The sequence below is a fragment of the Sturnira hondurensis genome, unplaced genomic scaffold (assembly GCF_014824575.4).
Source record: "Sturnira hondurensis isolate 20B ecotype Veracruz unplaced genomic scaffold, ASM1482457v3 Scaffold0010128, whole genome shotgun sequence".
Classification (NCBI taxonomy): Eukaryota; Metazoa; Chordata; class Mammalia; order Chiroptera; family Phyllostomidae; genus Sturnira; species Sturnira hondurensis.
Genome location: NW_028082759.1, coordinates 17089937 through 17104397, shown reverse-complemented (window position 1 = coordinate 17104397; position 14461 = coordinate 17089937). Strand labels below are relative to the sequence as shown.

At 48.9% G+C, this 14461-nt stretch overlaps 1 protein-coding gene across 1 annotated transcript in view; it reads right to left on the bottom strand.

Moving 5' to 3' along the window:
* The window catches only part of RNF150 (ring finger protein 150), a 170833-nt gene that overhangs the window by 28580 nt on the left and 127792 nt on the right, over window positions 1-14461 (bottom strand). Inside the window, exons 5-6 of the mRNA XM_037058480.1 lie at window positions 12584-12680; window positions 5972-6182 (exon numbers count right to left, since the gene is read on the bottom strand). Coding sequence (XP_036914375.1) covers window positions 5972-6182; window positions 12584-12680 — 308 coding nt within the window. The remainder of the gene's footprint in view (window positions 1-5971; window positions 6183-12583; window positions 12681-14461) is intronic.

The window sequence follows — 14461 nt, the reverse complement described above, 5'->3', positions numbered from 1 at the left end:
ACACGCTCACAAATCAAAGCCGTCTTCTTGCCAGGGCTAATGGGAGTTTTATGCGCACCCAGGGAGGCCGCTCTCACTGCTGGTTCCGGACGGCACAGTATCCACGGTTACTATGGGTATCCGCAGCATCCACGGGGAGGAACTACTCTGACGCGAGTCAAAAAGGCAGACGGGGCCACTCGCCCTTCCCCTCCCTCGGAGACAGTGGAATGCTTTTTCTAGACGTGTTTATTTCCGGACGCACCAGTATATTTTACAGCCACATAAAACCTGGAAGTTGCTGCTTTGCAAGTGCAGCAAAGTGTAGCCGCACATTTGAAACAGAAGCGATGTCCACACCAACCTTCCTCTTTCCCAGTCGTCCTGACTCAGGTTCAAAATCCGGTTTCCCGGAGAAGTCCTGAAGACAGTGTTTTGCCTTCACGTTCTTGCTGTGGTCAGAGCCAGCCTAGGGGCATTTTGACTTCTGATCTAGATGTTCTGAATGCTTTACGAACGGCTCCCTGAATAATAAACATGGAACTTAAAATGGGTAAGAGCGAATGTCACTTCTGGCCTCATTTTAACAGGCTGTGTCTTTAGCAAGGAAGAATCCCCAGGGAGGTTCATCCCGACTTCCTCCAGCAAGAGAAAGCAGCTCATTCCAGAAATTCCACACAGTCTCCGAATGAACCCTGGCCGTCTCTTCCAGGATCCGTGCGCCGTGCGTCCCTGGAGTGTAGCCTGGTGGCTGCAGGGAAGTCTGTGAACGACGACTTTTTTCTGGGCCAAGGCAATTCTTTTTGTCTCATAAGTTCATTTGGAGGAGGACATGCAGCTCCCCCAACAAAAGGCTGACCTATCAACGGTTTCTACGCCGAGGGGCGTAGTCTGGCAGCCGCAGCAGAGGAGACTGTGCCCTCTGGTGAAAATCGTTAGCACATTTGGGAACCCGTTCTTTTGCCCACTCACAGCGTGCCTCTGCCTGCAATTCCACTGAAGAGGCGTGGGCCGCAAAGAGGAAGGGGGCAGACTCCCCACCTCCCGGCTGTGCTCCCTGCCCATTGGATAGGAGGGGAACCAGTTCTGTGGTTCTTGAGCCCATTACCCATTTTGAGGCCATGAAAAGGAGAGAGGAGAGGAAGGTGGGGAAATTGGTCAGGAGATAATCTGTGGTTAGGGGAAAAATGGAGACAACTGTAATGGAACAACAACAAAAATTTAAAAACAGAGATTATCTGTGGAGAGAGTACCGTCATGCTGAACCACCCCTCTACCCAAAGGTGGGGATGGGCTCCCTCCCAGGCCCACAGCCAGTGTGGGAACCCCACGGGGGTCCTCAACTATGTTTCCTGGAGGAGGGACTCAGGGAGGGCTGACTCCAGCCTTAGAAAAGCTAAAGCAGACAGACTGCAGACTCAGGTCTCCTTTTGGCCAGGTGTCTGGAGTGAGGAGCGGGGTGGGGGTGAGGGGGCAGGGGCCAGAGCATGGCTGCCCTGTTGGGGAGGGCTGTCAGGGCAGGTGATGGGTGAGTGCCCGGAGCTGGCCTTGTGGGACAGTGAGCAGGACTGGGCTCCGCCTGGGCCCTAACCAAAGGCCCTCCTGGAAGGTGAGGCCCTTCAGTGGACAGAGGTAGCAGACAGACTGCTGGACACCCAGGGGCTACAAGTGGCCGGGTGGGTAAGCAATAGAGACCCGCCTGTCCTGAGTCATGGGAATTACTGCAAGGGACAAAGTCCCTGCAGAAAAAAAGTCCTTCAGTCTGTGTTTGGGACCTAAAGGGACTCTTGGAGCCATCAGCCACCTGACAGTGAGCAGAAAATTCTTGCTGGAATTTTCATCCAGGGGCTGGAGAATATTATGGCCACTCAGCACAGGCACAGCAGTGCAACAAACATAGAGAGGTATTTGAATACATCACAAATGGTATTTGTTCAATATATGGGATGCATTTTGCAGCCCCCAAGGATCAGTGATGATAGGAAGTTAGCAAAGAAGGTTCTCAGAGGAATCCCATACACGTTTCATTTCAACTGGCTGAGTTTCAGCAATAACTCATGTGCACTGTTTCCTTCTGTAAACCCTGAAGACCAGGTTTTCTTCTGGCCAAAGCCACTGTGCCAGGGGCTCCTCAGAGTGTACCGCTGCAGATTTGAGACATCCTGATTCTGTCCCATCTTCAGGTCTCCTCCCAGCCCCTCCCCGCTCCATCCCTTCCCTTTGCGTCTCCTTAGCATCTTTCTCTAGCTCCTCTCTGGAATCTCCAACACCCAGGGCTGTTTGGTTAGCGGTGTGTTCCTTTGGTCCTAAGGAACTTTCCCCCCTGCTGAAGCAAACCCATCACCTGCAGCCCAGAGCTGGGGAATCAGAGGGCAGAGTGAGTTTTTGGTGCAATCAGGCAGGCAGAGAAGGACAGGTGCGTGACATCTGGACATTTGTGCCAATGCCGCTGTGCACTGTGTGGTTTGGGACTGCCGTGTGAGGTTCCAGAAGGTGGACGGTCAGAAACATTACAGACAGGCATAAAGAATGTCTCTCTCTCAAACGTCAGACTTACTACGCGTTTGGATTTCCTTTGCTGTGGGCGTGCCTTTCTGTGGAGCAGAAGAGGATCCTGATTTAATGCCAAGTTTTCCCTTCTTCACTCCAAAGACAACCTGTTCCGCACTCTGCCCCTCCTCCTACCCCGCCCCCACCCCGAGTGCTGAGATGACTTTTACATGCACTTGACTGACACCCACCAACAGGCTCTGCCAGGAAAGAAAGAACAGAGGTAGGGATGCATGAGAACTCAAGCAGGAACTACGTGCATTTTTGATCTTTCAGAGGTTTAGCGAAATGGAGGAAAAGAATACCCACAAATGAAATGAGAAGGGAGTGAGTGACTGTGTTCATTTTCTCCCCTAGTTCGCCTTTGAGCACAGAACATTGAAGTACGGGGCTCTGGGGCCAATGACCCCCCAGAATTCCAGCTCTACCTGCCCCCCGCTTGTGGCCTTGGATCAGGATAAATCTCTCTGTGCCTCCATTTCTGCGTCAGTAAAATGCGGATAAAAACAACATTTACCAAAGAGTTCCTGTGCTCTAATATAGTAAATAGCTTTAAAGGGTGCCTGGTGCATAGATCATGTTGTATATTTGTTAGCTACTGTGATGTCCTAATTTTCTAGTCATTTCTTCCGTCGGCAGAAACGTGAGGTGAGAAAAGATAACATGAAGAAAAGTCAGGTCCAATCTCCAATGAGTTATTTATCTGTGATTTGTAGCAATACTGTATCCCGACTACACTTACTTCTTCAGGCACCTTTGTCTTGGAGAGCATTAGAGGGCTGGTTACAGTAACGCTGATGAAAAGTTGAGTTTTTTTTTCACCCACTTATTCATGAGCCTGTGATCGTTCATTTATTGATCATTTATTTGAGTTAAGATGTAAGGCAATTCACAAACCTGTGGAGAGCAGAGAATTTTCCCCTGAAGGGATCTATAGTCATTTGGTTAATGGTCTAAACCACTGACATGTAATCAGAACGATTACGTTTGGATGAGGCTGTTAAATCCCCATAAATAAAACAAATCACCAACAAATGGTCCAGAAAAAAATACATTGTGGAAAAATTCGGTTGCTGTAATACCGGTGTCTCCGGCGGTACGTATCCATATACGCCGTCTGTCTTCCGACCACGGATGGACATGACCGTGTCCCTGTTGACTCTGGGCCCCACAGCACCTTCCTCTGAAATTACCTGGCGCTTTCCCTTCTGCGGTGAACAGGGGCTCCGTGCTTCAAGTTTACGAGACTGACACGCTGTCTATGGAGGGGGTGCCTATTGCTTTAAGTTGAGATGGAACTCTTTGGCCTCAGGTCGTTTGGTCAACGTCTATGGGATGCCTGCTGTGAGCTAAATGCGGGCACCCCATTTTCCGCAAACTTAGCTTACGGATTATAAATCATACGGACACTGACCCTACTTTTCCGTGTCGTCTCTGGGTGTCTTTTAACGCATACGCTTTGCCTTTTTGTTTGCTCTCTGGGCTCTGTGGAGATGTAGGAAGTATGCCGTCACTTTTCAAAATAAGGACTCTAATGGAAGACCCATTTTTCTCCTGAATATTACAAATACAGTGTATCGCAAGGAAAATAATGCATTTTTGACTTGGTTCTTCTCAGGGGCTCAAAAAAGACTCAAGCCTACAGGGGTTGTGAACCGCTAGCAAACTTTATCAGTTATTTTTATCCAACGTCCTCCACACAGGCCACGAGTGGCAACACGGCTGGTGGCAGTGGACGACGTCCAACGACTGGAAATGTTATGGGACAATCCTGTACTCTGAAAAGAGAACTTATTCTTGGATTTGAATCAGACACTTACTCTTCTGGACCACAATGTTCCCCTGGTAAGAGTGAGAAGTTTATCGTGGTGAAAATTAAATGACCTTCCAGGTTCTTCTATCCCTAAATGACTTGGATTCTGAATCTGTGACCTCCCACACGGAGCCACGTGGCTAGTGCAACTGAGATGTGCTGTAAGTGTGAGCTACTCACATTTTGAGTCAGTACAAAAAATGTAAAATATTTTGTATACGTTAGGTTAAAATATTATTAAAATGAACTTCACTCATTTTTTGGTGTGGACACAGAAAAGTTCAAACTGCTTTTCTGGCTTGCACTATTACCATTGGACGGCTGCACTCTGATCCTTCAACACAAAGGGATCTAAACCTATCTTTAAGGACTTCTAATGCTAAATGGTCAGCGTTTCAACATTGTGTCCTTATGCCTCTAAAAGTCAAGGTAAAATACCTACCCATCCCAAACTAACAGACCTTCAGGGGCAGACATCTGTCACCAAGCTGCTCTTTGCCCCGGTCCCGCGAGAGCCCTGTGGTCACAACCCTCCACAGTCAGCCCCTTCGGTGTTCGGATCATGACCGACTCTCAGGTTATATAATACACACAAAGGTTGAGAGCAATCATTTCTGGGAAATGGGGTACGGAGTGCTTTTCGAATTTTTAAAATCCTTTCTTTCACCTCCCAATCTTTTAACAACGAGGACCATCATGTTCCCTTGATTAGAAAAATGATCTCTTTACACTTCTGCACGAATGATTTTATAAATTGTCTAAGTATCACAAGTATATTTTAAAGAAGACCAACTTAAAAGGAAATACCCCAAAATGATTTCATCTGCTTTTCTGTAGTGAACCAGTTATTTCTATCAGGGGACAAAAGACACCTCCTTATTAAAAAACTGCAATATCCACCCACCCTTTTAACCTGCAACCTACATTAATTTGCAGGCTGACTTTCTCAAAACCCCTGAAGCTGTTATCGCCACTGTACTAGGCCGAGGCGTAAATGCTTCGGGTTTTTGCTTCAATCTTACACTGATAACAGGTACTTGAATATTTTTGTAACTGACATCAAGCAGAACGGTGCTGAGTTACAGCCCGTGCATGAGATGGGGAGGAAGCCCCGAAGGTATTTCTCTACGCCACGTGTGCGGGGTGAGGTCGTACTGGGAAAATGCCCATCAGTCGGAAGGGGCGCCATTTATACCTGGGTCCTGCAGCCACAGGGCGGAGCCCTCCTGCAGGCAGCCTGCACAGCACACTCAGGAGTGCAGGCACACAGGTGCACACACACACAGAGGGGAGGGGGCTGTGCCTCACCCCAGCCCCAGTGAGCACCCCTGCAGCTGCTTCTCTCACCGGCCCTCCATCCTCCAGGCCGGACCCGCCGCCCTACCTGCTCTGGGGAGCACAAGGTGTGTGCAGAGCTGGTGTCAGTGCGCAGACAGGCAGGGCAGAGGCAGGTGTGCTGTCGGCCCTGCTGGCTCCGTAAAGAAAGAGCTGGGCTTCCAAAGGCCTAACAGGTGTAGTTGTTTAACGCGGCAGGGTTTTTTTGTATTTTTGAGGAAATGGGTCTTTTCCCAACTCCCACAAGGCAACAAACAGTCCCTTTGAACATGGCACGACTGAGCAGAGACTTACTGTTGGTAGAAAAGATGACTTCCCCCTCCTGCGGGGTGGGGTCTGTATCCTGGACCACCTGCAGGGCTCCCACAGTGCGGACGGCAGGGTCCAAAGTGACTGAGCTTTCGTTCACGGTGGTGTCGCTTGCACCTGTGATCTGGTTGGTGGGGGGGCCTCCCAGCGATCCCTCAAAGTCGGTGGGCAAGTCGTCCATGCAGTCGGCATTGGGCTGAGGGGGCAGAAAAGGGTCTGCTATCAGTGTGTGTCATGAGGTTAGAGGCGCAGTGTCTATGGCCTAAAGACTGTCTTGATGGAAGCCCACATTCTCGCCTGCTTTCTTCCTGATGCAGTTTATTAAAAACATTCCCCTTAAATCTCTGTAATGAACATAAAAATGGCTTCCAAAATTCCCTTTCCAAAGGTTCCATTTAGATATAGATAGGAGGTTTTAATTCCAGGAGTAGCAACATCCATACATTCATGGAACTACTGGGAGTAATAGCATGATACTCATTTATAATGACAGCCCTTCCTTATACAGAGGGTTTATTCCTCACCGGGGAAGGAAGTAGCTCGCAGCCTGATAATGAACCCCAGTGAGCCCTGAATTATTTTAAATACACCCATGACATGAGAGGGGACAGAATCTGACTCACTGTCAGATACACACACAAACACACACATAAAACACAGGGCGAGGCTATCGTTTTGATGTTGTTAAGTGTAAGCCAAAGACCAGCTATTAAAAAAAATCCTTATTTTCTTAACAGGCCCATGACAAGACATTTGTCAAATCCTCTACATGGAAATCTGAGAACCCTAACACTGGGGTGCGACCATCATGTGTAACTGCCCCCTCACTGCAGGACTCCTCCTGCCCCCGCCCCCCAGGACGCACTGGAATATAGAGATGGGAGCTCTCTGCTCCGCAAGGCAGCCTGTGTTGCTCAGTCTCATTAGACGATTCCATTATTGGGCAACGTGGCAAGTGTTACTCTTTGGTCTTAGTTCTGCTACTCAAAGTGATACTGAATATACTTAATCTTCTGCATAAGCTGCTTTTAAAATGACTTTCCATTGTTGTACCTCTCCCCAACCGCATAAAAGAGGTGGTATGGAGAGAGATCGGCTTGAAAAATACTATGTATAGCTATTAATTAATTATCATTATTATTTTGCTCTGGTATGAACATCAGCGTCACCTGGAATGACAACGAAATGGTTTTGCACTCCTGATGGATAAAGACCAAGGTGGGCGGAAGGTGGGCATGCTCTGGGTTGACACTGATTACGCTGCGTTAAAAGTTGGCGGAAAGAGAAAACTCCACAGCTCCCAGACTCATTGGGAGCATGAAGCAAGATGTTCAAACCACTGGACTCTTATCTTTGTTTTCTGCTCTTAAACCAGTCTCTCGAGCACCACCCCGGTGCTCCCAATAGTCAGCTGGAAATCACTACCCCCCCACCAAAAACTCAGATTCAGCTCGTTCCCTTTTTTTCCTATATTCCCTTTTCTTTTTGCCTGTTTGTCCCTATTGGAAGTGAGTCAATTCACTGAAACTCAGGTTGTTGAAAGCCAATTCACTGAATGACCGATCCACCCCATTTACTGCCTGTGATGTTGGCCGTGAGCAAGTCTGTAACGAACATTTATCCTCCCCTCATGGGTCTCCTGATCTCCCTATCGTTTCCTCCCCAGTATATCTCATTCTCCACTTTTCTGGCCCCACCTGTGGGCTGGGAGAGCACACCCAACACCACTGTAAGGTCTCGCCCGAGCCCTCCTGGTGAGCTCCTAGTCACCCCTCTCATGACACTTTTCCAGGTGTTGACTCCCAGGTACTCACCCTCAGTACTGTAACACCTTACTCATACTTCCTCCACACTATTATGGTCATTGGTTACTGCCCGTGTCTCACTCTACTGGTCTGCATTTTTAAAAGAATGCTAGTTTTATTAAGATATAATTAACATGTGATATATATTATATATATATATATCACATGTGATATATATAACATGTGACACACACACACATATACATCACAGGATGATCTGATGTATGCATGTATTGCCAAATGATCACCACAATGAGTTTAGTTAACACCCATCATCTCACATGGTTACATTTGGTTCCAGTGATGAGAACTTTTGCACATGTACGAAACAGGGTTATTAATGAGTCACCATGGTGCACATTATATTTCCAGGATGCATTCATCTTATAATTTGGTGTTTGTACCTTTTGACACCTTCATACATTTTGCCCACCCCCAACCCCTGCCCCTGGCAACCATCTGTCTGTTCTCTGTTTCTATGAGTTCAGTTTTTTAGGTTCCACACGTATGTGAGACACAGCTTTTTAAAGTGACTCAATTGCACAACACATTACATGGCTCCTGAATTCCAAGACTCTACATAGTGCCTGACAATTATTAAGTGGTCAGTAAACAATGATCTGAAGATTTGATCTGAATCTAGGTTACTGCTCTGAAGACTTGGGTCTAGATGGAGGGAGGATTTGAGAAAATACTGCAAAAACCGACAAGGTCTGTGCCAAGGGAAGGCACACTATTGGCGGGTAGCAGAATAAGCCATTGCAAAATTTGCTATGTTGGCATAAGGATTATTTGGAGCTGAAATGATTGAAAAGTAGATAAAGAGATGCTCTTTGCCCTCCCTACTATGTGCCTAAAAGCGGGACATAAATTTGCAAAGCTGTGCCCCTCGCTGCACTGGGAAGGGAAGAGCATTCTCATCACCTGTGATCGGGAAGCCACTCGGAAATCTGCACCAGCAAACCTTACGAACGTGACCTTATCGGACATTAGTTTCCTCCGCATATTTACCTGCGTGCTGTTCTGGAAACTCAAAGCCTTTTTCTTTTGTTTTATTAGTGTTCAAAAATATTTCTGAAGATGCTACATAAGCTCAAGTTCTAGCCACCCCTTTGAGTTACTCCTCACTGACTGCTCCCATGTGTATGCATGATGCACGTGATAATAAACTTTGGTTTGATTTTCTCTTGTTAATCTTTTATAAGTCTAATTTATAGGGCTCTGGCTGCAGAAGCTAGGAGGAAAAACAACTTTCCCCCTCCTTGCATTATGTAAAGATGCTTCTAAGCCAACCCCATTGTGTGGGTCCTCAGGGAGGGAAGGGGTTTCCAATGGGGATCCAGTGTGGCTGTCCTTTCAGCCACACACACCTGAATGCCATCGGACACATGATAACTGGCGTGTACTTCAAATGTTGCTGGCTTGTTGATATTGTTCCTTCATTTAAAAACTTCTTAAATTCACTCTGATGCGGGATGTTCAATTTTACTTTGTGGCCCAGCAGGCCCAGTGTTTCATCTCTAACAGAGCAGGGGAGGGCAGCGAAGGAGAAGTAGCTTAATGAGACTGTTGGCGGACATAAGTAGTGTGCGGTAGATAGGATATATCATGCACTGACCTCACTGCCTCTCACCCTTTATACCCACTCTAAATAGTCCGTCAAGTAGCATGTTTAAAAAGAAACCCAATGTATAGCCCTCTAAGAGGAATTAGGGTCATAATGTTTTTTAGTCAAAGATGTTAAATGCCATCTGTATGTGGACAAGGCATAGCTATTCAAATTCAGGTCAGCATGTGGAAATTCCTCAAGTAAACTGACTGCCAAATAGTTAAGGATTCGTGAATAGACCAGCTACACAGGCTTTCCTGTTCAGTCATCCTAGTCACACCTGGGTAACAGTGATGGCAGAAGGTGTTTGCTGGGACAGAAAAATCCAGTTTATTCGGTACCTTATAGGCATATTCACCAAGACCTGTGTTCTGCCACCTTACGGGGCCACACCTAGATCTGCCTGGCAGCAAAGGGGGGTGAAGCAGAATCATGTAGATAAAGAGATGAAAGCACTTCCGATGATAGAGGACCCCCCTTCCCCACCCTTTCAGGTCTGTATTTTGTTTCTCCTGGCAAAATATATTGAACACATAAGGAAAAAAGTTACCCACCATAATGAGAACTTTGTGAGCCCCGAGCTGTGCTTTCATTCTCCTGTTCATTTTGGAGAAACTCCCTTAACAAGTTGAAAATGTTTCAGCTCTTAGATTTCAACTTAAATTTATCTGCCTCACAGCACAGGCAGCCACAGGGACATTCAGTTAAACACAACGACAATAAAACAAACAAACCAAAGCCCTTGCCGCCTGTGTTTGGACTGTCTGGCAGATCAGGATGACAACCAAGTCGTTGGGGAGTGGACCTCACTCACAGGGGGATAGGGATAAGTTTCATAAACATGGTTCTGTGACCAGCAGCTCTCGACTGTAACGGGCTCCAACATCACAGATATTCACCGAGCACTGAGCACTTGTCAGGCGTCAGAAATGAAGGACCAACAGGCACCGTGTATCAGAGAAAGTGACAGGCTCTTTTCAACGTCCCTTGATGATGAGGATCTGGAGTGCAGGAGCTCAGTAAGACTAAAACGATTCTCTTTAAGCTCCATGAAAACGGTTTCGATTAGCTCTAGTGTGTGTTTTCTACTTGAGAAGGCTGTGAGCTTGTCCAATAATATGGAAAGTTCTACGCATGGAGTGAAAAATGTCATCTCTTTGGCATAATTTAGGCCTGGCGCTACCCAAGGACAGAGGATGGAGTGGAAACAACATGCAAAATTCCTCCCAGATTCAGCCTTCGGGATCACCCTCCAGGACAAAACCTGAGAAGCCTCAGGCAGGCGTGGAGGGGGCCATGCGCCTCGGTCTTCTGAGAACTGGCCCAGCTCACGTGCCTGCCTGAGGAGGGCGCTCTGCTCTCTGGGGTGGGCTTGGAGACCGTCACGCTCCTGTTCAGCTGGCCTTTGACAGCCTTGGGAGAAAGCCAAAAGACACTCCTGACGTTTATTTTTCTGGAACTCAAGTGACCTAAGTAAACCCCTATCCAGATGTGATAGGTTTAAGCCCTGGCCAGAAGGCCATGGCTGGCCTAAAAGTCACAACGCTGTAGTTTTGGAAATAAGCCAAATGGCCATCCATTCATTCAAAATAATGAATAGCTGTATTCTCAACGCATTTACAGGTAGCTTCTGGAGAAGCTGTGCCTCCCCAGGAAAAGTCTGGAGTTCTGGGATATTTGGTACAAAATCTGGTTTCGCCGTCTCGACCAAGGAGCACTGGAAGCTTTGAAAATACCTTGAGGGATAGGAAGTAGGTCCCGCGATGTGCCTGTCCACCTCCAATTGTACGTGTTCTAGAGACTGGGCACCAGCGGCACACATGCACACGCGCAAGCACACGCACACATTTCCCCCCTCCCTTGTGAAAGCCAGTTACAGCCAGGAACGTGAAAAGTGCAGACATCGAGTCCCTTTTCTAAGTCACCAGCGTCTGGTAGAGGTGTCTGGTTTTTACTGATGTTTCACGTTCCCAGTGATCGATCTGCACCTCGAACGCATGATGCCTTTACAACTCTGCTCTGAAAATTTAATGCAGCGCCTTTCAAAATCTAGCCGAAAGCTACAGTCTCACAAGTCGATTTGTGTCTGGTGTACCCGCCATAAAAATCGGCATAAGGCTGGCACAGAGGCAGCTGGTTCAGGGTAGAAAATTCAGCCAATGTGTGACCTCATAAGGCTTCAGGTGGGCCCTCCCCAGCGCAGTCTCTCTGATAGTCCTCCAATGATTAGCCCTTTAGCACGAAAGAAAACCTTTGATATCTGATCTGATCCTTCCTGCTTTAGTGACATCTTGGGACCATTAGCATTCGCGTTATTCTCTGCCATTAGTGCAGTGGGGGAGGCCACAGGGAGGGTGCCATGCAGTGAGGGGGAGGGGGTGGGGGAGGCCGGTTTCTGCAGCCCGTCTGGCTGGCTCCTCTTGGCCAGTGCCTGTGCTACTCCGACAGCTCTCCCTCTGATTGGGTGGCCTGGCTGGCCTCCTGCGTGCCCACGGCAGCCGGCGTCTGGGCCCGTGGGCTTCACTTGCTGGGGATCTGGGAGCGTCTCTCCTTGGAGTGTCAAGCTAGCCAGCTGCCTTGGCGGACCCATTCAGTCTTATAAAACATGGAACGGAGGCACCAGCTGGATGGTCACACTAGAATTAAGCAGCTCTGGCTTCCTACTCTCGCAAAGGTCTCCACAGAGACCCGGGGTCAGCGGAGGCTCTGAGCCAGGCCCCGAGCAGCTGTCCTCCCCTCCTGGGTTGGGAAGAGCTCATCTCCACTGAACTCCAGGGGACAGGGGCATGATCAGACACTGTGGCCTGCAGAGCTCCGTGATGGCAGTGCCGGGGGTAACGACACAAGAGGGCACCTTGGGCCTGACCGGCCCCTTGGGCCTCTGCTGGTGTCCTGCCTGCCCCGGCACGCTGCATCTTGAAGGAGAAGCCTGTGGGCTGCACAGGCAGCTCCGGACTCACAGACAGACCCAGTGGGCAGGGGAGGAGGGCACGATGCGCTCAGACTGAGAGAAGGGGAGAGGAGAAGTGTTTTCAGACCTGGGGGTTCTCTAGGGCCTCACTGGGTGACACCGTTGCTATGGGATCAAGGGGACAGAGCAAAGCCAGGAGTGAGGTTTTCTCCCTGCTGGGGGGTAATGCAGAAAGACAGACATCACGATGCTGTAGGCTGTGCTGTGCTTACCGGGATCCCTAGGGCTTTAAGAATGTTCATCTTGCACATGGGGCAGGTGCGGTGGTCTAGGAGCCAGGGGTCAACACAGGACTTGTGGAAAAGATGCCTGCAATGAGAACCATACATCTTAGAGCGGTGGCAACTGCAGAGACTCCTAGTCCACTACCGCCCAGACACTCGTCCAAGGTCACTGGCTGCTCAGGAGCAGAGCCGAGACTTGAACCTCCGTCTCCTGACACCTGGGCCAATGTGCTTCCTGTTATCCCCTGTGGCGATGCCGTGGAAACTTGTCTGGACCCCAGGAGGGGCCCTACATGAGTCCAAGTTCCAGAAAATGTAGAGGATGTAGAAACAGAGAGCTTTTCCTCTTTCTCAGTAGGAAGAATGTTTACTGGAAGGAACATAAGGAGGGAACTTTGCACAGGCCTTTGAGGATAACTGGATGGATGTTACATTTGCATAATGCCAGAACTTCTTTTCTCACAGTTAGAGGACAGCTGCAAAATTAAGGCTCATCTCCGTGACTATCTGGGGTCTAACAGGAAGGGCAGGAGCGCTCCCGGAAGCACCAAACAAGGCAGATGACCTTTGAAGCTGTTATGGCTGCGGGTTGTCAAACCAGAAGCCAGAGAGAAAGGTGCTGTAACCTTCCCCGTTTGTACAGCTGATGTGCTCAACTCCGCTGCCGTCCCCCCAGGGCCAGTCCTGGAGCTTTCGTCTGAGTGGCAGGGTAAGAGGACATTTGGTAGATGTGGGAAGGCTCCTAACAGAACTTCCTCTCAACTTGGCTCTCAGGGGCCCACTCAGACGTATGAAAGACTGTTGGAGTCAGAAGCTCGTCTTCTCACCCACAAGACCCCAGACCAGGGGCAGAAGCAGCCAGAAATTCCTGCCTGGAGCACGAAGAGAGACAGTGGTCTTTCTTAAGGGTGAGGGCTTCTTTAGGACAGTCTGGCCCTGCCTGGCCCTCTCTCCTTGGTGGTGCCCAATACCCAGGGTACTTGCGCTTTCTCCTCTCACTCCCTCTTCTCTTGTCCTAACACTTCTCAAAATGTTCTTTGTGTCAGAGTGCATTTTTCCAAACACATTTTGAAAAAGACCCTCCAAATTAGAGACGAGTGCAGGAAAGGGCTGTCTTTTCAATTGAACCTGGGAAGTATCCGTGTGCCAAGGATGGGATTAGCCGTACACCGCGTATGATCAGACTGGCAATTAGAAAAAGGGAGAGCGGCAGTCTGGATGTGTCATTGTGTTTGCAGATTATCGTTAGGAATGCCCTGCAGACTGGAAGGTATGTGCCGCATGCAATTATTCCCTCCCCCATGCTTTGTCCAACAAGGAGCGTCGGCCAAGAATTGCACTCATCACTGGGAGTCGCCAGGATAGAGATTTGGCTCCTTGCCTTAGCGAGTATGACAGGAGAGGCAGGCATTAATAAAATAATAATATGTATAAGCTACTTAATGACAATGGCGCTAAGTACCACATTAGAAGGGCAGGGAGCTGAGAGGATTAGGAGGAGAGTTTCCCCGATGAAGTGCCAAAGCTAAGACCTGAGGGCTGCCTGGCCATTGTCCTCACGAAGGGGAGGGGAGAGGAAGGAGGGTGTCCTAGGCAGAGCCCCAGCCAGACAAAAGCCCTGCACCGGGCACGGGAAGAAGGCACCGTAGTGCAGAGACTGCTCACGGATAGAGTCTGCACCTCCCGCACCACGGTCCCCAGCAATTCCTCACTCCTTAGGCTCAGTCTCCACACTCAGGAAACAAGTTTCTACCCTGAACTTGCCCACCACCTGGTGACCCTCCTGGGAACACAGTTACACAGTCTGGTCCCTTTGACTGTGCCCAGCAGCAGGCTCTGCCGTGTCTCTGGAACGGGTGCTGGACT